Raw genomic sequence first — 21981 nt, forward strand, 5'->3', positions numbered from 1 at the left:
TATTAATTGATGTTAATTCTTGGAACATGTATTAGAAGATATTTTTCTATAGACGCAGCTCATGTCCCCAACTCTCGAAACTCAATCCATTCTGTTTGATCGCATAAATAAGCAAAGTTAATAACACCGACGTGACGTGATGTCAAGTAACTTATCAAGTCTCTTCTCCACCTGCCAGGGATGGAAATCGGAATACCTTAAATGTTATGATTTCCAAGCTGACTAGTCAATAATGAGGGCCGCCGCTGGCTGAATCCAGGTGCGAACTCCCGCACCTTCGCGCAACAAATTAGCCATGGCAAGAGCCTGGCCAATTCCCATGCCATGCCCAATTTTCTCCAAGCACATGATTACCCAAATTTTGAGATCCGGCGAGGCAAAGATGGAGTCAGCAGCTAAAAATAACGGCCATATTAAGATATGTCCCGCAACAGTGGCAGGTTCATTCGTGCCCACCGATTCCATCGATGACTGGTTGCTGGAGATACCAAAGTGGTAGGGAACACTGGCACAAATGTCTTCAATGAGTACTTTCATAACAGCCTCACTCCGCGCCGCCAATTTTGAGTGCCCAAATAGCTGCGCAGAAGGCTCGGTATCGCCGCCAACCTCCTCCTGTAAGTTACAGCTGTTCAGTATGATTTCGTGGAGGACCATTCGAGCTCCCCGCCAGTTATTCCAGACTCCGCAAGAGTATAAATCCTTATATATATGGTATTTGTTGCCATAAATTCCAAACACCGAGTTCATCCGATTCAAGCTCTCCAAGGGAAGAGTGATGGTCTCGAATCCCCATTTGCACGGGACACTGGATGACCAGGCTTCCATCTCAGCATCAAGTGCTAGTGCAAAGCCAATTCTAGCTGCAGGATCAGCGAGCTCTCCACACCGGATATTTTCACATAATCTAGATAACTGAATATTAATATTAGCCAGCTGATCTGCATATTGGACACTTCCATCTCCTGAATCGCAAGCCTTCTGGGATAGATCTATAACTATTGGAGAGGTTTGGCTTTCTTTAAAGATATCATGAGTTACCTTTATAGCATTAGCATTATATGTAATTTTGTGTCAAGCGCGAAACTCATGGCAGTTGACGGAACTTACTATCTGACCTCGCATAAGTCGAAACAGATGTGAGCCGCGAGAGCTTTTAAGTTGGTCTTCTCCGCGCCACTCTAGCAATTTTGTAGCTCCTTCTATGTGTTTCATCCAACGGAAAATGGATTCTGGGTCCGTATATGTTACAACCTGGATTCAAAGTTTAGTTTATGGCCACAAATGTGAGAGTCGGGAAACAGCTGACTTCAAACATCCCTAAAAACATAACTGCCACTAAAGTTTGGTCCGTTTTGGATAAAACTGGATCCTTTATGTTCTGGTTTGTTGCTGCTAGTGCCTTGGTATATTCTTCGCGTGCCGCCATCATCAGTGGAGGGCTCATTCTCATGTTTGCCATGGCGGATAGCCCTAAGGCGGTTATTGCCGAGGACAAAGCCAAGTTGTCATCTCGTACAGCGCCATCCCCATACAGCCATAGCCATTTCTGGAGATAGTTTTGGTAGACAAAACATAAGGCTTGCTCATGTATCGGGAACAACAATTCCTGATCCGGCAACGGGGCTATCATAGTCGTTCTGTAAGCCTCTTGGTTGGAGTCACGTGACGATTTGCCTCTTTTCTCGGTCTTATATTTAGTGACACCTTTCTTCTCAGCTTTGATGCTAACATCTTTGGTCTCATCTACAAATAGCAGAGATCGAAGGTCACGATACCCCGGGCAATCCACGCGGGCGCGGATGCATTGCGCACACGAGGGTTTCTCTTGACTACACTAGGGAAGTATTCAAGGTCAGGCAGAGTCAGTGACTGAAAGCAGGAAACAACAAACCCTGAGCCCCCTGATCCTACACCGGCCACACCTAGGACTGGGCTTTCCTCTGTAGACCATCCGATTAGGCGCTGGAACAACGTACAAAGGATCTGACGGCCGAACTCAGTACAACATGGGGACTATTATAACAACGTCCTTTTTCAATTTTTTGTGGCAGTCAGTTTACCGCTTTGCTGGAAATGAAATGTTTTAATGATGGGTAAAAAACCGTGTAGCTGCGAGAGGGAGGTCACATGATGTCAGCGGCGGCGTGCCAGTATCGGCTCAGCGAAGCTTATTTCAAAACAGACTTCAGCTGACAGAGCTAAGTAAACTAGCGCAGATAATTGCTTATCGCCTGGCCGCCTAATTCATGAATATAGCTTGATTTACTTTATGCTGCGTAAACTATAGAATATCGACATATAAATATCTCTCTCTTTCATATTTATGTAGAATATACCAATTAATAGGTAGCTATTATATTATATTTCTCACTTTCCATTCGTTTGTATTCTGTCTAGTCATATTCTTAAATAGATCTTAATAGGCGATATCGATAATCCCAGGGTTTATATATCCTATTTCTCTCTATATTTCTTCATTTAGAAGATGGTTAGTACTACATCTTTTTTATTTCAGTGTTGTTTCTCTGAGTTATAGGAGACAAGAACACCGTGAATTCAAATGCGTTAATCACTACTCGCCAGAGTAAAACTTCATTCTGCCTAAATGGCTCCAAGATCTCCCTCATTGTTGTCCGCGAATCTCGTTTGAATCCTTCGACAAAATTCGGATTGGAAAGTTCTACACCAACCAAAGCAGGATGTAAGCTCAATTCTTGGTCTCAATTTTCAGATCGCTTTCCTCAGTTTCTCCCGTCTGTTGGTACCCTTGGATTCATAGTGGCGTTTTTTAAGAAAACAATCCACAACATGTTCTCGTGGCAGTCGGACGTATTCAAATCAATGCAAACGGTTTCAAAATCGAAACGAATACTAATCAGCTGACGCAGTTGACCCCAATCGAGCATTGTGAAAGGGAACGAATAGGAATACATTCCACACCAAAGGTCCAGAAGGAAAAGGAGTAAAATCCATGTTTAGCTGAGATTTGCTTGGTTTCAACGCAGTGTTTACCTGCGAATGAGGTGAAATGCCGTTTTAGCTACCTAATTCATTGCAATGCACTTTTTCCTATTCCTGCCAATACGACACAGGAAGACGTCATTTCCTTTCCAGGTCTGCTACCAGGGTTCAAGCAACTTACTGTCGAGCTAAAAAAAAAAAAAAAAAAAAAAAACGAAAAAACTTCTGCCTGAGCTGGAGGATTCACTTGATGCCGATGTTTTGTTCTAATGACGAAGCTGTCGTTTATCGGTCAAGGAGAAAAGAGGGTGGGGAACATATATGTGAATTATCCAACCTATGGTAAAATATATAACGCTAATCAGCCGGGCGTATTCAGTCATGTTGTGGCCCGAATAGGCAAGCAGGCGGTAGACTGAAAGACCATCACTCGGATCTATGTGCAAATGGGCATGCATTAGGATATATTCTTGTGGCCACAGTACCAGGCTGAAATAATAAAATAATAACAGGGCAACGGCGACGCTCAGTCAGACTAGTGGACGGCCTAGTATGAATCCGGTATGCCGCTAGTAGTCGTTAGCGGGCAGGAGTTTTGTGGGGTAGCTGGCTTGGTAGATTCAGCCAATAAGCGCATGTCATTCGCAATATTGACTCAGCCATCAGGAAAGCAGCCCTATGTGCACGATATGGCCGTATTAGGATACTGTTGGGTTAGTTCTGTTATAGCCATTGCGGATAATGAGAAATCATAGATATAAATGCACGCGTTTTTGCCGTTCCCAGATCTTCGTGGATATGTTTTTCTATCGCACATTTTCTATTTCTTCTCTGTCAATTGATCTATTATTTCCGATTCCACAGCTCTAACTGAGTCATCATGATACTAACGACCGAGCACATTGCCATTGCAGAGCTGGTGGTCTATATACCCGTTGCTTTGGTCTCAATATTCGTGGTTCTGAGACATGGGTTCCATCGCCAACTAGGATGGATCTACTTATTTGTTCTCTCTGGTATTCGGATCGCTGGCGGCGTCATGGAGATCCGCAGTCATAATGACCCAAGCAATACGACTGATATGGAATGGGGGATTATCTTGCAATCTGTCGGGTTGTCACCGCTATTACTGTCGAGTCTAGGACTTTTGAAGCGAGTGTATGTGCTTCCAAACAAGTCGGATTGTGTCATTGACCATTCAGTTCTAATAAAAAGCGAACAGGTGTGACGAGGTATCAACTTACACTCCAGGATCCAGCCAAACGGTAGTCCAAAGCATAGCGCTGGCTAGCGGAATTGGAGGTAAATTGTATGACGAACCCTATATCTTATTATTACAGAGATCGGTAGCCTGCTGACACTTGAGTCTCAAAAGGGCCGGAATATACTCCAAGCGAGCCACGGCCACCTCTCGTCGTAGTCGAGCAGTCCAGCTTCTTCATGTTCCGGCGCTCATTGCCCTTGTGCTTTCTATTATGGGCGGTACAGACCAATTTTCGTCAAACGTATCAGACCACAGTTCTGGGAAGACCGAAACCAGGGCAGGTGTCTTGCTCTTTTTAGCCGTCTATATCTGTCTTTTCTTGCTATGCATGATCACCTTTCCGGACACAGGGGTCATGCAAAGTAGCCAAAAGCGCATTTTTGTGTGCGTCTTGATCGCGCTGCCACTCATCGCCGTCCGCTTGTTATATTCGCTGATCGGTGATTTTAATAACGACCCCAACAATCAGTTTTCCATTGTCAATGGCAATCCCACCATTCAACTCACCATGGCCACCATTGAGGAACTACTGGTCGTCGTGATGTACGCTATTGTCGGTGTTGTCACCCCTCGTTCTCTCGGTCCGGCAAATTATGGGGGCAGGTATACTCCTGCATCACTACCATATCGATCAGACCCGGAATGCAATCCAGAAGCGGTGAATGCCGCTAGGTATGCTACTCAGAATGGATATGGAGGTAATGTATACGATAATCGACGTTGATTATCGATGTTCTCTTTCAGCACTTCTTTTCTATCTCATTTTCGATTTTGATCCGTCTTGGGGCGTTATAGAAATGACAATCGGAATTGTCTATGTATTTTAGAGTATTTGGCATTGCAAAGTTTGGGTGATTATGGCTTTTGTAGTTATTGATTTATGTATACTTTAAGATCCTCAATGTTATCCCATCATTTTAACAGGTACATAAGTTAGGGTTGTCGAAATGGTCTTCTTCCAACGTGAGCTTGAAAAGTACTTGGCTTATTGATACCAGAGATTATCTATCCTTAATTACAGTTAATGGTAGATACACAAAACTGACAGATGGTAAAAATTGTTGATGTAGACAGTGTTAGAAAGAAAATCAAAGCCTTCTATTGACTGTTATCAATTGATCTTACGACTGACTGATATACTTTTACATACATGTAGTTATAGTCAGTATCAAAAGTGGAGTAGCAGTGTTTCTAAATAGAAGTTTATTGATAAACCCATTGAACTTGCAAGGCCGGACTTGCAGACTGCTCTCTCAGACCCACTACTTATAACTGGAGCTTGACCTGTTGCTCTGAGATTATCGACTCTGGTGGCACGTTTCCCTCTCTGACATCGTATGCAGCCACTGAGCTTGCTTGCTAGTACAAAGAATACCAATATTAGTGCCGATGGCTCTAAAAGCAACAATCAAATTTCAAGGTGTGCTGACCACCGCAGTCTAAGTGTTCATCGGCCGGAATACAACACCGTTGCTGGGAACAGAAATTGTGAAGTGTTTATAAAGTGTGTATCTTGGTTATTAGATTTCTTATTTTGAATATCTAGTAATACATTTAATCAAAGCAATACGAAACTTCTAATATAGTCACCACATAAATCTTTGTATCTTCCCAGGTTCCTGCGGCCATTCAAACCCCTTATACAAGAACACGTATCCGGTAATGGCATTGACCAGCAAAAACCAAACGGTTTCCATAATATGCGGCAACTCAGTGGCAATCTGCGCCTTGAACAAGTCCAATGCATTGTGATTCCCTTCCTTCTGCTGTTGTCGAACCACTTCCGGAGTCGGTTGACGAGGCAGATGCAATCTCCACATTACCCATGGAATAATAAAATACCTGGGTTCCACTAGCGGCGCGGTAATGAGAGAGAGGCCGGTGGCAACAAGCCAGATGAGCACGAAGCTGACGCGTATTTGTTGCTGATCACGTTGTTGCTGGCGTTGAAGGACGTGGGCTTGAATCCTGGCCATGATTTCTGGAGTGACAACTTGAGTATTTTGGGGTCCCGTAGTTGTGGTCTTGTTTGAGTTGCTGGAGGTTTTCTTCTTTGAGGATTGCTTTTTTTGCTGTTTCTTGGTTTCTGGCTTTTTCTGTTGGCTTGGGAATCCTTGTTTCGTTTGGGTATTCGCAGAGTCAAGAAGCGTAGGCGCAATAGATAACCCCTTTGGACCAGGAGGAGAATAAAAGCCAATTGCAGTAAAAACAGCCCATGCACAGAGGAAATAAACAGGTGCCACGGCATATTTCACGGCGGGATGGTATCTTGTCAGAAGTCGGAAGACGTAAAAGACGTAGTGCCTATTGTCGGCCAAAGTGAATGGATGAACAATGGTATTAAAATGTATCGCTAGCAGCATCAACGGAATAACTCCCAAGGCTGTCAAAATCCCAGGGAGTCTGTTGGTATTGCTAAATCGATAATCGAAGAATTTTGGAAGATACCTCCTAGGCACTGTTATATTGGTGATGCCGATTATAATCAGAGGCCATGAGAAGAAGATAAAGTATGGCCATATATATAGCATTTGAGGGATATGGATACCCGCGCTATGAAATTCTTTGTGTCCTAGGACGACGCTGCCATTCCAAAGTATAAAGCCACCGAAAGCTGCTAATACAAGGAGATGCGATGTAATAGATGCGAGAATAAGAGGGAGCTGGCTTACAGTAGCGCATGCGAGAGATATGCCAGTCTTGAGATAATCTTAGATGTATTAGAAGGACCTTACGATAAATAGACCACATCATATTTGACTCACCAATAAAACTCGCTTCCTCCACAAGGGGGTCATAGAGCTCGCCCTGGAAGCCCTTTGATAAAAGTTCGAAGGGGATTTTGGTTGCTGCACAAGGTTTCGTATTCTGGCGAATGGTTCGGACGACTTGTAAGCCACCCATAAATACAGAAACCCAGAATATGTTTGTCTGTCTAAAAATAAGAGCAACCAGCCCTAGCACGAGAAATACTAGGTTTTGGAACGAGATTTGAGCGCGCAGAGCCCCAACCGTTGTCTTATTCGGGCCATTGACATCTGATCTCTTGATATCCCAAATATAGGCTTCGACCACGACTAGCAACGCAAGCACATCGGTATAGTATAGGCCGGAAAAGAAAAATAGCGGCGGAAATAGACAAATATTCAAAACAGTGTGGTTGATCCAAGCACCTGACGGCCGGGTGTTCGGCTCCTTTCGCAACAGATCTAATAAAGTTTGGAGCCGCCATGGAAGAAACAACGCGGTGGCAGCGAGGTTCGTAGCACGCAGTTCATTGACGCCAACATCTTTCGGGGATCCTCGGAGCAAAAGAATACCAGCGCAAAGCACATATGACCACACGTATAAGCCGGGAGGAGTGGTGATTTTGGGGTCCCAATGGCTCCAATTGTTTGCCCAGTATGCCTGTGCCTGACCAACATGGAAAACTTCATCGAGGTATGGCTCCTGCACGAAATGATTGACCTGGTTCCGCCATACAAGGAGCGAAAGCAAAACAAAAGGGACCAGATAACGACCGGCCAATGTGAGGCCGGTCTTGGGCTGTGGAGAGTTCATTTGCTAGGTTGTGGCCGGCCTATCGAGGCATTGAGGGATCTTCTCACAGCTATCCTATAGTACGTACTGCGCTTGGACCCTTTGCTATTCCAAAATCCGGGAAGGTGGAAGCATGATGACTGACTGCAAGAATGTGAGACGTAGGGTTTGTTGTTCAGGACAGCAGAATGCCGGAAGGAAGCTCCTGTTGGCCCGGCGGAGTGCAAACCGCCCAAACAGAACACATTCCTCCCCGCAGGACGCGATACTTGGTTTACATACTCCAAACTAGACGCAAGTTTCGGTCTTTGGTTGTTTGGCGGGGCAAATATGGCTGTTCTATAAGATCGCATTGACTGTCTCGATTGACTGCAATGCGCTGTTTTCTACCCTGACCTTTCAGATCTCTCGTTTCGCGCTCCCAAACCTCCGACGCGTTTTCTTTCTCCGCCCGCAACTCGCGAACAAAAACCTCAACGCCACTATGGCCTTTCCATTGCCGCGGGGCATTTCGCCCTCAGAGATCGAGTTTATCTCGGAGATGGAGATGGTGACTGTCGTGCCTCGACAGCGCTTAGAAGGCCTCGATTTACTATCAGTGAGCGAATCTTAACCCCGCAGTCCATACACCCCGCAGAGATATGCGATCTACATACCACTATCATTCCTGGATAGATCTATCGGCGTAAAAGCTAGGAAGGGATAGCTAACCTGAGTCATTTGGGGTTAGGGTCCTACAGAAAAATTGTTACCGCCACAGCGTGCCACACTTCCGCTCTGGCTCGCAATCCTTTTGAAACGGCAACGGCGTGTGAATATCGTTCCTCCGTACTGGCTCCATCCTGAGTCTTTACAAATCATCCTTCAATTCGAAACAGAAACACGGGAATATACAGACGCATTTTCGCCGCCGCCAAGGCTGCCAGGTCAGCGAAGACCAGGCGACGACAACCGACGCAACCAACCACCTCCACCTCGACCAAAACATACGCTTGACGGAGAGCGGTACCATCCCTCGCCGCCATTCTTACCGCAAAATACAGCCCTGACTGCAGGGGAAGAATCAGAACGAGACAAAGAAATCGCCCTACCCTATCACTGGCTGGAAGTTGGCAACATGTTGCTTGATGCCGCAAGCGATGATCTTACAGAACCCGACCAAATACGGCGGTTACTAAAGGATTTAAGAGAAGTCCGAATGTCAAAGATGCGAAAGGGCGTGGATATCCTGGACACAGCAGCGACGGCTGGTGGCGGGGTTGCCCTCACTGGGGTTGGGGCTATGGAGATTGGAGAAATGAGAGGCTTCGTTGCTGGGGTTGTTGAAGGGCTCAGGAAAATCGGCGCATCACGCGAGCAGGCCCGTAGAGAGCAACTTGCTGAAGAAGGGCCTACCCAGGCCGACGCCCAGGATGAGGATGATGATATGGAATTCTAGGCTGGCATTTTCATCTCGTACTGTATCCCGCATTCATATATGGAGTTTTAAGTGGGCGGCGCACTGGGCGGCTGGGGACGGTACACTGATTTAGCGAGAGATATAATTGCAATTACATATACCCAAAAAGCGAATTTTCATTGCAAGTTCACTGAGCATTCATTACATTCATCAATTCCAAAGACGCCATACAGAATGCTAGAACCATCAGACAAGGAATGAAACCAAAATTGAGGATGAAGACATCATTTGTTGCATTAAATCACAACGCAGCCCTCGTTTAATCCTGTTTCTGTATGTATAAAAATTGCATTTATAACAATATGTCGTTTGAAGTAACTGTCTTCACAATGCAGGACCCGTAGCGTGAGAAGTCTCGCGCTCTTTCTGTTGAAGTTTCCTTCGTGCAGCCAGGATCATATCATCTCTGCGCTTCTGTAGTAAACGTTGACGCTCATTCTTGTTTTGCGCCCAACCACTCTCTGTCTTCGAATTCGCCTCTGTTTCTTCTGAAAGGCGGTTGCTGAGGTTATAGCGGGATATAAGATCTTGGTTTCCAGTTTTCGAAGCTACAACAGCGACTGTAGCGGAAGCTGGGTGTGGAGATTGCGGGATATGAGGCTGATACGCCGGTGGAGGCTAAAGACAGTAAGTGATTAGTATTACGAACGACCATCAAACAAGCATCAAAATCGGCAGCGCAAACTCACAGTATCCAAACCCCTTCCGGTCAGAATGCGCTCCGTAGTCGCCGCAACACTACCTCCATTCCTCTGCAAATCCCACATGATATCCCGTCGATTTAGCTGAGGAAACATTTGCGAGATTTGTTCGACTTGCGTTTGGTCAATTATGCGACCCTGGGGACGACCAGACCCGTTGGCGCGAACAGCGCCATCGCGATTCAGGAACCACCGAATCACAAAGAATGACACGACTGCTAGTGTAAGCAGTGAGGGAATGTTGACAGAAGGCTCTTCTTCCGCCATACTTGGAAAAGGGGGGCTTGTTGGGTTGCAGCGGCGCCACACAGTGTGTACTCAAATGCGCAGTGTGAACGCCTCGGCAAGGCGGATAAGCACGGTAAAGACGACGATGTGATACGCTGAAAATCGAGGTTTTGGCGCTTAGCTTGACGGAAAGCTAGGCCGGCAGGATTTTTTAGATCGTGATCGTTGCGACTGTGGTATGCTGCAGGGGATTCGCGATCTGATAAGGCGGCAGTTGCGGCGAGATGACAAGGTGGCGAAGATGTCACGAGATCCCAATGTGGTGTGCCAAAGACACGGATGAGGCTCGCTGAGAGCAAGTGGTTGCTTGGGATAGAAATATAAGGCAGCGACGGTGGGCTAGGTGATTAGTTGTTTGATGCCTGAGATGAGTTGTGTAGAATCCCTGAATAGAAGGGAAGAGAAGGTCCGAGGCAATGCACCGAGGCAGCCGACGAACTAGTGATCCACTGCGGGTGGCCGCCGTTACTTGGCCGCCGCAAACAGGACTCAATCTTATGCTGTGTTGTATAACTATATTGTATACACTGTTATCAGACGAAATTGCTTAAATTAGGGCAAAAATAGATAGAAGGAGCCGGTCATAGAAATAACGGTTAACCACCAGAAGTAGAATCTCAAGCCATGCAAACAGTCGCAGTCAGGATTGAACCACGAACCCACTCAAGTCATCACACAGCATGCATACCCAGCCCATATCAGCTTCTAGAGTCATGTACAAACACTACCCCAGCCCAACACCAATCACCTATCCACAAATGCCCAAAAAGAAACCAGAGCCTTAGACAATGTAAACATGCATCGTTATAATAGAGGAAATCATTTCAGATCAGCCGGTGTCAGTGCTTGCACAACACTTGTGCCTTCACTGAAACGCGTCTTGAAGATGCGGTTGGCGTTCTGGAACATGCCGTCTTTGAGAGAAACAATGATAAATTGAGATCCCTTAAACCGTGTCTTGATTAAGCGACCGATATTTTGTGTGTGCGACAGATCGAGGGCTGCGTCGACCTCGTCGAGGATATACATTGGCGCTGGTTTGAATTGTAGGAGGGCCATGATAAGTGAAAGGGCAATGAGGGATCTGGGTTTGTTCCGTCAGTCAATGTATACTCATAGCATTCTTCGAGGCCAGCTTACCTTTGACCACCACTCAATTCTGTTAGACTCTGCTTCCAGACCTTACCGAGAGACACCTTAACTTCCAGTCCATCTGTAATCTCCTTGCCTTCGGGGGGATCAAGCTTGGCAAAGCTGCCAGGAAGGAGCTCAGCAAAAATCTGACCAAAATCGTGGTTGACTTTGCTCCACGTCTTGTGCAGTGCCTCCTTCTTATACTCATTCAGGTTGATGATCGTTTCTTCAATCTTGCCCTTGTCTCGAATGACAGTTCTCATCATGTTCTTCAGGGCGACTTCCTTCTTCTCAACGCTGTCAATCATATTCATGACCTTCGGGTTGATCTTCTTCTTCATCCCTTGGAAACGCTCTGTCAAGTTACGCAATGTCGACCTGCATTCGGCAATGTTCTGTCCTCTGAAATCGTATGGACTATTTGGACGACCGAAACTATCCTTTTCATCCTCGATCCACTCGTGTTCGCCTTCCATGTTGGCGACTAGCTGCGCGGCTGCTTGCTGATCTTTATGCAGCTTCTCAATTTGATGGCCTAATTTTTGCATCTCTAGAGATTCCTCGGTGATACGGGCATTCTTCGAGCGAATTGCTTCTTCGAGATCACTCAATTCGTCGTCAAAACTTGTCAACTTGGCTTGCTCCTCTTCTAATTGAGCCTGGGCGATATCATGGGCATCCTGCGAGAATTAGTTTCAGTGTCTTCGCTAATAGACTCCATTATACACTCACCTTGATGTTTGCCTGTTCTTTCTTCAGAGCCTCCATTTCTTCAATCTGGGCCTTCGCAGCGATATCCGCTTCAGCCAACTGTTCCTCAGCAGCTGACAGGTCACTTCCGGCTTGTTCGGCCTCGAGTCGCGAGGCTTGCAGTTCCTTTTGCAATGTCTTGACGGCGATGGAGTTTTTGTTGAGACTCTTTTTCAAGCCGTCAAGAGAGGTTTGTAATTCGGCAAGCTTGCTGTCTTTGTTGTTGTCGAATTCCTTCATGTCCTTCTCGATTCGCTTAATATCCGTCGACGCCTCAATATGGCGAGCCTTTGCGTCGTTAATGTCATTCTTCAGCTGTTCAATGTTCACCTTCATCTCCTCGACAGCATGGATGATCTGCTCAGATTAGCGCAAATACTTGGTTGTAATCTTCACCATACTTACCGAAGATGAACTGTTGCTGTTGATTTGATCTTCTGTGAGCTTGATCTCATGGTTCTTCAAATCCAATTCTTGCTTAATAGCCCGCATAGCATCCAATTTCTTCTTTTCCTTTGCCATGGTCTCTTGTAAGCTTGACAGCTGGCGTTCTTTACTCTTCATTTCTCTTGTAATCTCATGGAGCTTCTGAAGAATCACAAGTACACCACTTGAATTTGGCGAGCTGCCTCCAGAAAGGGTTCCGGAGGGATCATAAACATCACCGTCCAAAGTAACGCTCTTCAAGCGAACGTTGGGGTCAAATGTAACCGTCTTAGCAGTCTGGGCATCTTGAGAAATGAGGGTTGAACCGAAGACGTAGTCCATAGCCGCAGAAACCTCGTCATCATATCCAATAAGCGAAAGAGCGAGATCGACTTTCCCTGGAGCCAATTTCTGTGCAGCAGAGATCTTCGCAACAGATGCCTTGAAAGCCGAGATCTTGTTCAAAGGAATAATTGTCACGCGTTTGCGAAGTTTACCATTCTGGAGCAGCTGAGAACCAGTATCCGCGCTGTCAACAACGACGTTATAAAGACGTCCACCCGCACAGATTTCCAGTGCAGTTCCGGCCTGAGTTTTGTCTTTATCAAGCGTGAACAATTGAGCAACCAAGCCTTTAACCTTTGATCGGTCGAAGCCACTGTAGGGATCGGAGTAAGAAAAGTCCAGATTTGCTACTTTTCTGTTCAAACTGTCTGCTTTTTCCCGAAGCTCTCGAATGTCTCGTTGTAAAGTAGATTGCTCCTGATACATCTGTTCCTCCTTGCCAGGCTCAAACCCTTGTTTGGCCATCTCAGACTCCAACTTCTTCGCTCGTGCTCTCAAGGATTCCAGATCCTTAAGGAGCCCGGAGTTCTGCTCTTTGGCCTTTTTCGCGCGCGGCTCTTCCTCCTTGATTCTTTTCTCGAGATGGCTAATTTTAAGCTTGGCTTGTTCCTGTTCTGTCGTAGAAGCACTGACACGATTTCGCGCGTCTTGAAGCTGTCCCTGATAGCCGTTTTCCTGACCTTCCTTGGATGCGACACCGGTCTGCAACGTCTGAAGCAACTCTTCTTTCGTCTCAACTTCTGCATTGTGGGCATCGAGTTCCGTTTTCGCAGCGTCGTATTTCTCTTGGAGCTTATCGTAGACTTTTTTCTTATCCCTGAGTAGCTTTTCCAGCTCAGCAACATTCTTCCGGCTGGCTTTCCGTTTTTCTTTTTCTTCTGCCATACTAGTATTCTTCAAATCGATAACAGTTGCCAGTCGGACTATTTCGTGCGAGTGTTCCTTGACATCGTTTTCCAACGCCTGGAACTTGCCACCTTTGCGCAGTTCCTTTTCGCGAATAGCTTTAACGCGTTTCACATCTTCTTCCAGATGCGCAATTTCGCTCTTGAGCCGCGTCGCATTATCTTCGAGATTCTGTGTTTTGGCTTTCTTCGCTTCATATTCTTCTCCTGCGATTTGTAGCTTATCTTTGCTCTTCACATAATCGTGGGCTACCACTAAGCGCGTGAGACGCTCCACGTCGTTCTGCGTTTGCTGGAAATCAAGAAAGGCGCGCTTTTCACCGCGAAGCTTTTCGAGCTTGGGCTCAATTTCTTCATTCAGCAGCCCTTCAATTTCGCGCACCTTCATCTCCTTCTTCGCCATAGTTTTCGCAGCTTTCTCTTTCCTGTCCTCGAACATGCGAGTACCGGCAGCCTCTTCAATCATCGACAAAATTTCGACAGCCTTCATATTCAACACTTTTGTAATCCGACCCTGCATAATCAAGAAATTCGGGTTGTTGATATTTAACTGGACGCTCTGGAAGAGGTTCTGCACTGTCTGCTGCTGCGCGCGATGGCCATTGATGAGATATTTGCTAGTGCCGCCTAGAACGATCTGTCGCGTTACGGAAATGCTCGCATATTCCTCGAACCCGATTGGCGACTTGGCTGTGTCGCGATTATCAAAGACTATAGTGACGCTGGCCTTGGTGACTCCAGCCTGTCCGCGCTTGTAGATAAGATCCTGCAGGTTTTGCGCTCGAACGGTGCTCATGTTGGTGATACCGAGGACAAAGCAGATGGCATCGAGAATATTCGATTTTCCACTACCGTTGAGACCGGTGATGGAATTGAAGGATTCGTCCCTATGCGACATGTCAGCGCCCTACTCTTCCGTCAAACGTCCAATGCTGCGATCAATTCGGCGTGGCATTTCTATCGAATCGCAACACAATATCCAAGCAAATTTAAAAAAAATAGAGTAATTCATACCATCCTGAAATAACCGTTCGCACGGCGTACGACTTGAAGCCCTATAATCCGAATGTCAACACCCGCTCGTCATTGTGTATCGTAAACAAAACCCACGTCAATAATAACTTCCACGATCCTCATCGTGGCGCAAGGCCTATGTAATATTCCAAATCTGATGCTATATCATTAGTAGACTGCGCCGATAACAAAAGTCGTCTGCTTTGTAGCAACGAGTGGGCGTTTGACCGACGCTCTCCGCTTCGGTGCGATGATGCGGATTGTTTTGCTCTGGTCCGGCGGGAGCTGTTTATGGTTTGCCTAATCAAGCCTAGACATCACGTGCCGTCGCCAACTACCAGCAGGGCCCCGCACCAGTCCGTTCTCTGCTCGCATAGGACGTGTCGACATGCAGAGGTAAGGGTATATGCATGGCGCATATGGCAGCATTTATTTCACACTGGTTCTGTTGGTGGTTTGCCCGAGCTTATAAAACGTGGTCGGTGCAGGCTCCGTAGCATCCGAGATTCAGTAGATGAAAATGCTATGAGTTTATAAATCTACGAAACAGTCCACAGATATCGTGAATAAAGCGCGAGCCATTTCGCAACGGCAGGCATTTATTGTCATTCGTAATTATGTCATTCATACCATGCTCCTAGTAGTAGACCGTTGCCTAATAAAATCAACGCCGATTGCCAAACGTTTCCTTTAATGCTCGTTTTCCACGCTACCAGACAGACAACAATGAACACATCACGGATCATAAAAACCACTATGAGGCATGAGGAGTGAATCCAACACGTTGCACACCTCGACCAGGATCCAACCTGTTATCAAGGTCTTCATATCGAAGGATGAATTCGCGCTAATAGGATAAGCATTAGTATTCAAGTTGGTTAATGGCTTAGAGTAGGACATACGCGAATCTTCTTCCAAGATGCAGGATCCCACCACAAGTAGACGCCACGTTCGCTCACACCACGTTCAACATCAACGGGGCCTGGGTAAGTCTCATCTCGTGTCAGCCAGCAACGCTCGACTTTGTGATATCGCCATTTGCGGCCCATCAATTCCTCGGCCACGAGCTCTTGTAGAATATCGCGGGGCATGCTGTAGAAAATGTAGAATAGAGTCTCGTCGCTAAAACTCGTAATGCGGGTTTGCAGAGGTTGTACGTTTCCCACGTTGTAGCAGCTAGGGATGGTGAAATCTTGTTCCAGTGGGACTGCAGACATCGAAGCAACAAATGGTGAAGCAAATGAATGATGTAACGGCCTGTTAGTCTAGTCAGCTTGAAGCGCTGCATATCTCCGTGTCAAAACATACTCGGGTTGATTGAGGTCCAGTCCCAAAGTCATGAGATCCTGCCCAACCGCAAGACTGGCTACATCAGGGCTTTCACTGTGTATCATTCGGAGGAGGCCCGCGAGTCCGAATCTATCCAGTTCGCTCATCTGCGACAGAGGTGGTTGTTCAGAACTTTGACCAGAAGCTGAAGGATCTTGCGCGTCTCCTTGTGATTGGCGCTGCAACTGCAGTCCCTGGCTAGCTTCCTGCTCCGGAAACCATTCAGGATCACTAATTAGTCTTTCATAGATTGCGGCTCTTCAGTATTTCTTACCTCTTTCTCCTGACTTGACACACCATTCGGTCTTTGAGGCGAACGCGACGTTGTAAGGCCTGGAGCTAGATCCTGTCAATATAGGACCATGAGATATTCAAGAGTGACTAAACACACCACCAGCGCCTGATGTTCCTGGAGACATGACGCGACCACTCTCCTGTCCATTCAAAGTCGCGGCGAGGATGTTTCGAGCTTGGGCGGACTGTGTCTGCGCTGAGAATGCCAAGCCAGGTCCGTAGCTGCCGAAACCCGTGTTCTGCAGCACTGAACTCCGCCGCTCTTGCCCGATGTCGTTCATGCGGCCTTGGATGCCCCCAGGAGGAATGTCGGTCGTGTTTCGACCCAACGGAGGAAACTCTTCAATGTTCCCTGTCTGCGGCTGTCCGCCAGCACCAAGCTGCCCGCTTATCCCTTGCCCGCTGCCTCGGAAATCGTCTAACCGGTTTGCAAACTGGGCTCCAGATGGAAACAGGTCGTCTTGGGACGGTTGTTGCTGGGCATAGTGGCTTTGCGTTTGAGACGTTCGGGAGGGGGGCTGGCTGGAGGGGGGTTGCTGGCGTTGAACTGGCGTTTGCTGAGTGGCACGTTGCCCAGCATTCGCCCAAACTGCTTGCGCGGAGTTTTGTGATTGATTTTGCTGTGGCACTCCAGATAATGAAGGAAATTCGCTTGTACAACCACAAGTCAGTCGAATGCTGTGACTCTGTCTATGCGGTTGACGACGCGTATGAAAAACCACTTACGAGAGATCCAGAGGTGTTGCAGGCTGAGAGCCACCAAGACTCTGAGCGAAGGTTCCCATCGTTCCTATATTTCGCTGTTGATGACTCGGCAGTCCTGGGGCCCCCATGGGGAGACCGAAATTCCAGTTGCCACTTGTACCTGCCCAACACAGTCCCAGATCAGATAACCTTCCAGACAGCAGTATTCGCGGCGACGCACCTATCTTACCATTTGGTAACCGTGCGGAGACAAGACTGGCGTTTCGAGCTTGAGCTTGTTGTTGTTGAGGAAATCCGGGGATGCCCCTCAGAGCTTGTGGGCCGGGTCCTAGAAGTCGCCCAAAGCGTTAGTAACGTTTATCCAATAAAGCCATGTCTTCTTCCCCTTGTCCGACTTCCTTGCATGTTAAGGGGTGCAAAAGGCACGATGCGACAACTCTCTAATCTTGTCATGGGAATACCGCCGGGTGACGGTGCTGCAAGACATGTACTAGCTCCTCTGGCTGCCCATTGGAGCATTCTGAGACAAGCATCGTACTTCTCATCCTGAAATTCTTGCATGACAAAGAGGAAAGAGCCACCAGCCCATACCTAGATAATCGCATAAGTGGTGGCGGGGGCAGACAAACCTGGCCTATTCATGGTGGAATTGACTGCAAGATCTCTGTGTGGATAATAGCCAAGACTGGATATGGCAGAAGAAGAATTCGATATTGCTGATAACCAAATTGCCGGCACTGCTGCAAGGCTGTCTTGAAAAGAGCATGCGACTCTGCGTTTGGAGAAGAAGTGCTCTCTGAACTGGATCTGACCGATCACAGGCGGAGAGATGGTAGCCGCGCGGTTAATTTAGTGCACGGGCCAAGTACATTCTGGTTTCAGTCAATACTCAACGGTGTGTACAGTAGCCTTTTTAATCATCGTTAAATTAATGAAGCTTGTCTAAATTAAGTTTGCTAAATAGAATAAGGAAGGTATCTCTTTCATAACCAGTATTGTTCACTATTGGCGAAATCTACTTTGGCTACTAATCTCTACTATTGAATTGGCAGCTTATCCAATAACAAGAAAGTTGAAGTAATAGCTGGCTAGACGAAGAATAGGCTAATAAAAATAGCATTTCATGCCTTGCGCTAAGTTTCGAAGAATATTTTCAACACAAAATCATCAATCAGAAACTCCAACAGCTAAGACCAGATATTATATCACGTGATCTTAGCGCGCCGGCGCGTTAGCAACTCGAGACTTTTCTTCGACTCCGAGGCGGACACACGCATGTTCATTCGAAAGCGGTCAATTGGCACTGCACACCACTGCCAGGGCATCCAAACTCCGCGATGAATCGACAGACTGTAATCCGGGTGGCAGCACAGTCGAAATATTCTTTATTCGCTGAATTGCCTCCTCCTTACCTAGCTCCTGCGCTGCACAGCAATGCCGGCTCGTCTACCCAACACGCCAGCTTTTCCTGTACCGCGAGTAATGCCGCGCGCCGTGGCCCTGACCGAAGCAAAAGCCGTGGTGTCTCGGCAATCCACATGACAGGCCCCAAGTATCGCCTGGGCGTCTCCAAATATCCATTGCCGACACCTGTCACCCTAGCAGAACGCCCTGCACGCGATCCGACACCGGACCATGGTCTTTGGGGCTTCTTTCCACCAGACAGATTGCCTTTGAGTACACCCGAATATGACATTGAGCATGGTATGTTCATCTAATACTCGCCTTTCATTCCCCCGATGCTAATGGAAAGCAGGTCGTGCCTGGTCGCTCCAAGAACTTCGCGGCAAGTCATGGGATGATCTTCATTGCCTTTGGTGGGTTTGTGTGAAGGAGCGCAACAGGATAGCTACCTCCGATTTGGAGAGAGGTCGATCTCATGCCGGTTATGGAGAAATCGAGTCAAGAGGCCGTGCCAAGGTGGTGAGTGTCCTAATTAATCCATTCCATCCATATCTTCGATTGCTCATTTAAATAAAACTACAGGTCAGAGAGACCCAAAAAGCTATTAAGAATGTGCTCCGTGAGAGATGGTATGCCTGGGAGGATGCACGAGAGTTGTGGTATAAGCGGGAGAAGAAGATTGCGAAGAAACGCGGTGTGGTCAACGACTCTCTAGAAGAGGATGAGGGCTTCGGAGAAGTCGAGGAATCATCCCAGAAACCCGAGGGTGTTGCAGAGGGCAAAACTACCGAAACCGAAAACCCCAAGACACCAGCTTAAAAGATGCTTTTTGTCTTCGGTACTATTGGAATCATCAATTGTCAAGACTTATCGGTTGAGATAGACAGCCTTGAGTCTTGCATCTTGTACACTAAGAGTCTCATATTTCTTTTCCTCGTCACTAAATCGCATTGAACCAGCGCTGTAGACTAGCTCCTGTGTTGAAATCCATCCAAGTCCTCTGAATAATAATGACGATCTTCGCTGGCTTTTAGGGGTTTAGAAAGCGCTAGGCCGGGACACCGCTGTTTGGGCTCCGCCGCGGGGATCACGGACTATCGAATTAACAGGGTCGACCGTCGTTGAGCTTTGGCACTACTGCTTTCCACGCCAGCCCGCCCCTCCCCTTAACTCACATCTGAACGATCTCGACTTCGCCATCGGACCGTCTCTTATTTTGCTTTACTTAATCGATACTGCAACGACTTGATTCGTCATGGATGAGATTGCGCCGGAGTATGATGTCGTCGTGCTGGGCACTGGTAGGTGATGGCTACCCCGCAGCGAATGCCACGGCTAACTTGCGTCCAGGCTTGACTGAATGCGTTCTTTCTGGGTAGGCCTGTACCATGTTCTGTTTGAGAGGATCGAAATTCGATTAACAATATGAAGAGTCTTGAGTGTGAAGGGCAAGAAGGTGCTGCACATTGATCGCAACGACCACTATGGCGGGTGAGCTTCAATTGCCCTCCGCATGTTTCGCTAGGCTAACAACCACCCTCTCAACACAGAGAAGCAGCATCCGTCAACATTGAGACAGTAATTATCTCTGTACATTTATTGCATAACCCCAACACTAATTCATCCGCAGCTTTTCAAAACTTATGGAAACGTACGCCCCGGGGAGGAGCCATGGAAGAAATACGGCCGAGTCAACGATTGGAACGTCGATTTGATCCCCAAATTACTCATGTCGAACGGAGAGTTAACCAACATCCTGGTTTCTACTGATGTCACAAGGTACTTGGAGTTCAAGCAGATTGCTGGAAGCTACGTGCAACAAGGCGAGGGTCCCAAAGCTACCGTCGCCAAGGTCCCTTCGGATTCCGGCGAAGCTTTGCGCTCAACTTTGATGGGTTTGTTCGAAAAGAGAAGAGCCAAGAAGTTCCTGGAATGGGTGGGCGAGTTCAAAGATGACGACCCAAGCACCCACCAAGGTAGGATGAACAGCTGAGTGCTCTGATAGAATCATGGCTAACACGGCTAGGGTTCAACCTCTCCTCTTCTACTATGAAGGATGTCTACGACAAGTTTGGCTTGGAAGCCACAACCCGCGACTTTATCGGCCACTCAATGGCACTTTACCAGTCCGACGAATATATTGTAGCTCCCGGAGGAGTCAAGGAGGCGATCAACCGTATCCGGTTATACGTCAACTCCATGGCCCGCTACGGAAAATCTCCCTACATCTACCCGCTCTACGGACTCGGCGAACTTCCTCAAGGTTTCGCCCGTCTTTCGGCTATCTACGGTGGTACCTACATGCTGAACACAGACGTTGATGAAATTTTGTATGACGAGAGCGGTAAGGTCTCTGGTATCAAGGCCACCATGAAGGAGCGTGATGAGGCCGGCGAGGGCATGAAGTTCACAACAAAGACAACCAAAATCATCGCAGACCCATCCTATTTCCCTAGTAAGGTCCGAGTTATCGGCCACGTCATTCGCGCCATTTGCATTCTGAAGCACCCTGTCGACAAAACCGACGGCAGTGATTCACTACAGCTCATTATTCCCCAGTCACAAGTCGGACGCAAGCACGGTATGTCTTGATATTCTAGATTTATCAAGATTTTCTAACGAATATAGACATATATATCGCCGTTGTCTCCTCTGCCCACAACGTCTGTCCAAAGGGTTACTACGTCGCCATTATTTCCACCATTGCCGAGACCCAAGCTAACCATCACTTGGAGCTGGAGCCCGGTTTCCAGAGACTGGGAGCAATTGAGGAGAAATTCATGGGCCCTCCAATTCCTCTCTACGAGCCTCTCGAGAATGGCAAGAAGGATAACGTCTATATTTCCAAAAGCTACGATGCTACTTCGCACTTTGAGACGACTACTGGTAGGTCTTTCATATTTCGCTGGCAAGAATACTGGCTAATCAATTAACAGATGATGTCCGTAACATCTACGAACGTGCAGAAGGCCACGAGCTCGTTGTCGAAGGCCTTCGCGAGGGCCAGAACCTTGTCGGTGAAGAGTAAAATCTTATTTGATCGAGTCATATACCACACCGGATCCAGCACGAAATGCGAGCGTTGCTTGATTAAGGTGTCAGATAGTTTTTTGAGTAATCTCGCTGTCTCGTACCTGGAGCATGTCCTTGACTTGAGGAGCCTTCAGTATCTCAAGAAGATTGCAGCTCCTCTCTTCTGTCTCTCTATCCTCCTATATGTTGATAAGCTTTCTTCTAGACCTAATACACCATTCGCTGAATCAACAGCCCTTCTACAACCGAGTATTTACGTAGTTGATCATGCACATATTCACCTATATAACAATATGTGCGACGCCCACTTACTGAGCGAGGCCTGAGTAGGCCTGAAGTGGCCAGGGAATCAAGAGTCAGTGGGCACCATGGGCCCCTTCACTGAGCGCCCCAATATGCTCACTGATCAGCATCATTTGGCCAGAA

The 21981-nt window shown here is 47.2% G+C and overlaps 10 protein-coding genes across 10 annotated transcripts; 4 read left to right on the forward strand and 6 right to left on the reverse strand.

Annotated features, from left to right (window-relative positions):
• Positions 1 to 35: 35 nt before the first annotated feature.
• BGW36DRAFT_50871 (Zn(II)2Cys6 transcription factor) lies at positions 36 to 2159 on the reverse strand. The gene is made up of 4 exons (XM_046222381.1): positions 1895 to 2159; positions 1310 to 1837; positions 1111 to 1254; positions 36 to 1041 (listed from the first exon to the last, which is right to left on the reverse strand). Exons 1-4 carry the CDS (start codon positions 1952 to 1954, stop codon positions 223 to 225), a joined length of 1551 nt encoding a protein of 516 aa, XP_046067430.1. The 5' UTR covers positions 1955 to 2159; the 3' UTR covers positions 36 to 222.
• Positions 2160 to 2626: 467 nt separating this feature from the next.
• Positions 2627 to 3111, reverse strand: BGW36DRAFT_388155 (uncharacterized protein). The gene is made up of 2 exons (XM_046217198.1): positions 2802 to 3111; positions 2627 to 2769 (listed from the first exon to the last, which is right to left on the reverse strand). The coding sequence occupies exons 1-2, from the start codon at positions 2934 to 2936 to the stop codon at positions 2731 to 2733; spliced, it is 174 nt and encodes a 57-aa protein (XP_046067431.1). The 5' UTR covers positions 2937 to 3111; the 3' UTR covers positions 2627 to 2730.
• A 733-nt stretch (positions 3112 to 3844) lies between these two features.
• Positions 3845 to 4952, forward strand: BGW36DRAFT_305477 (uncharacterized protein; the record flags this gene model as incomplete). The annotated part of the gene is made up of 2 exons (XM_046212070.1): positions 3845 to 4122; positions 4340 to 4952. The coding sequence occupies 2 exons, from the start codon at positions 3845 to 3847 to the stop codon at positions 4950 to 4952; spliced, it is 891 nt and encodes a 296-aa protein (XP_046067432.1).
• An 862-nt stretch (positions 4953 to 5814) lies between these two features.
• BGW36DRAFT_305229 (putative glucosyltransferase) lies at positions 5815 to 7789 on the reverse strand (the record flags this gene model as incomplete). Its single annotated transcript, XM_046212052.1, has 2 exons — positions 5815 to 6938; positions 6994 to 7789. The coding sequence occupies 2 exons, from the start codon at positions 7787 to 7789 to the stop codon at positions 5815 to 5817; spliced, it is 1920 nt and encodes a 639-aa protein (XP_046067433.1).
• Positions 7790 to 8252: 463 nt separating this feature from the next.
• BGW36DRAFT_304753 (putative DNA replication complex GINS protein) lies at positions 8253 to 9206 on the forward strand (the record flags this gene model as incomplete). The annotated part of the gene is made up of 2 exons (XM_046212001.1): positions 8253 to 8366; positions 8499 to 9206. The coding sequence occupies 2 exons, from the start codon at positions 8253 to 8255 to the stop codon at positions 9204 to 9206; spliced, it is 822 nt and encodes a 273-aa protein (XP_046067434.1).
• Positions 9207 to 9551: 345 nt separating this feature from the next.
• Positions 9552 to 10195, reverse strand: BGW36DRAFT_363676 (putative AMFR protein; the record flags this gene model as incomplete). The annotated part of the gene is made up of 2 exons (XM_046214488.1): positions 9552 to 9845; positions 9917 to 10195. The coding sequence occupies 2 exons, from the start codon at positions 10193 to 10195 to the stop codon at positions 9552 to 9554; spliced, it is 573 nt and encodes a 190-aa protein (XP_046067435.1).
• A 1850-nt stretch (positions 10196 to 12045) lies between these two features.
• BGW36DRAFT_50899 (SMCs flexible hinge) lies at positions 12046 to 14664 on the reverse strand. Its single transcript, XM_046222382.1, has one exon. It carries the CDS (start codon positions 14570 to 14572, stop codon positions 12467 to 12469), a length of 2106 nt encoding a protein of 701 aa, XP_046067436.1. The 5' UTR covers positions 14573 to 14664; the 3' UTR covers positions 12046 to 12466.
• Positions 14665 to 15348: 684 nt separating this feature from the next.
• Positions 15349 to 17978, reverse strand: BGW36DRAFT_388160 (NOT2 family protein). The gene is made up of 8 exons (XM_046217199.1): positions 17748 to 17978; positions 17339 to 17446; positions 17140 to 17278; positions 16511 to 17064; positions 16394 to 16458; positions 16099 to 16325; positions 15693 to 16047; positions 15349 to 15637 (listed from the first exon to the last, which is right to left on the reverse strand). The coding sequence occupies exons 1-8, from the start codon at positions 17758 to 17760 to the stop codon at positions 15545 to 15547; spliced, it is 1554 nt and encodes a 517-aa protein (XP_046067437.1). The 5' UTR covers positions 17761 to 17978; the 3' UTR covers positions 15349 to 15544.
• A 223-nt stretch (positions 17979 to 18201) lies between these two features.
• BGW36DRAFT_388163 (mitochondrial 39-S ribosomal protein L47 (MRP-L47)-domain-containing protein) lies at positions 18202 to 19666 on the forward strand. The gene is made up of 3 exons (XM_046217200.1): positions 18202 to 18822; positions 18875 to 19041; positions 19105 to 19666. Exons 1-3 carry the CDS (start codon positions 18456 to 18458, stop codon positions 19339 to 19341), a joined length of 771 nt encoding a protein of 256 aa, XP_046067438.1. The 5' UTR covers positions 18202 to 18455; the 3' UTR covers positions 19342 to 19666.
• Positions 19605 to 21848, forward strand: BGW36DRAFT_50978 (secretory pathway gdp dissociation inhibitor). Its single transcript, XM_046222383.1, has 8 exons — positions 19605 to 19823; positions 19873 to 19897; positions 19954 to 20013; positions 20073 to 20100; positions 20153 to 20498; positions 20549 to 21103; positions 21151 to 21408; positions 21459 to 21848. The coding sequence occupies exons 1-8, from the start codon at positions 19778 to 19780 to the stop codon at positions 21548 to 21550; spliced, it is 1410 nt and encodes a 469-aa protein (XP_046067439.1). The 5' UTR covers positions 19605 to 19777; the 3' UTR covers positions 21551 to 21848.
• Positions 21849 to 21981: the final 133 nt, after the last annotated feature.

The sequence above is a fragment of the Talaromyces proteolyticus genome, assembly GCF_021365285.1.
Source record: "Talaromyces proteolyticus strain PMI_201 chromosome Unknown BGW36scaffold_12, whole genome shotgun sequence".
NCBI classification, from domain to species: domain Eukaryota; kingdom Fungi; phylum Ascomycota; class Eurotiomycetes; order Eurotiales; family Trichocomaceae; genus Talaromyces; species Talaromyces proteolyticus.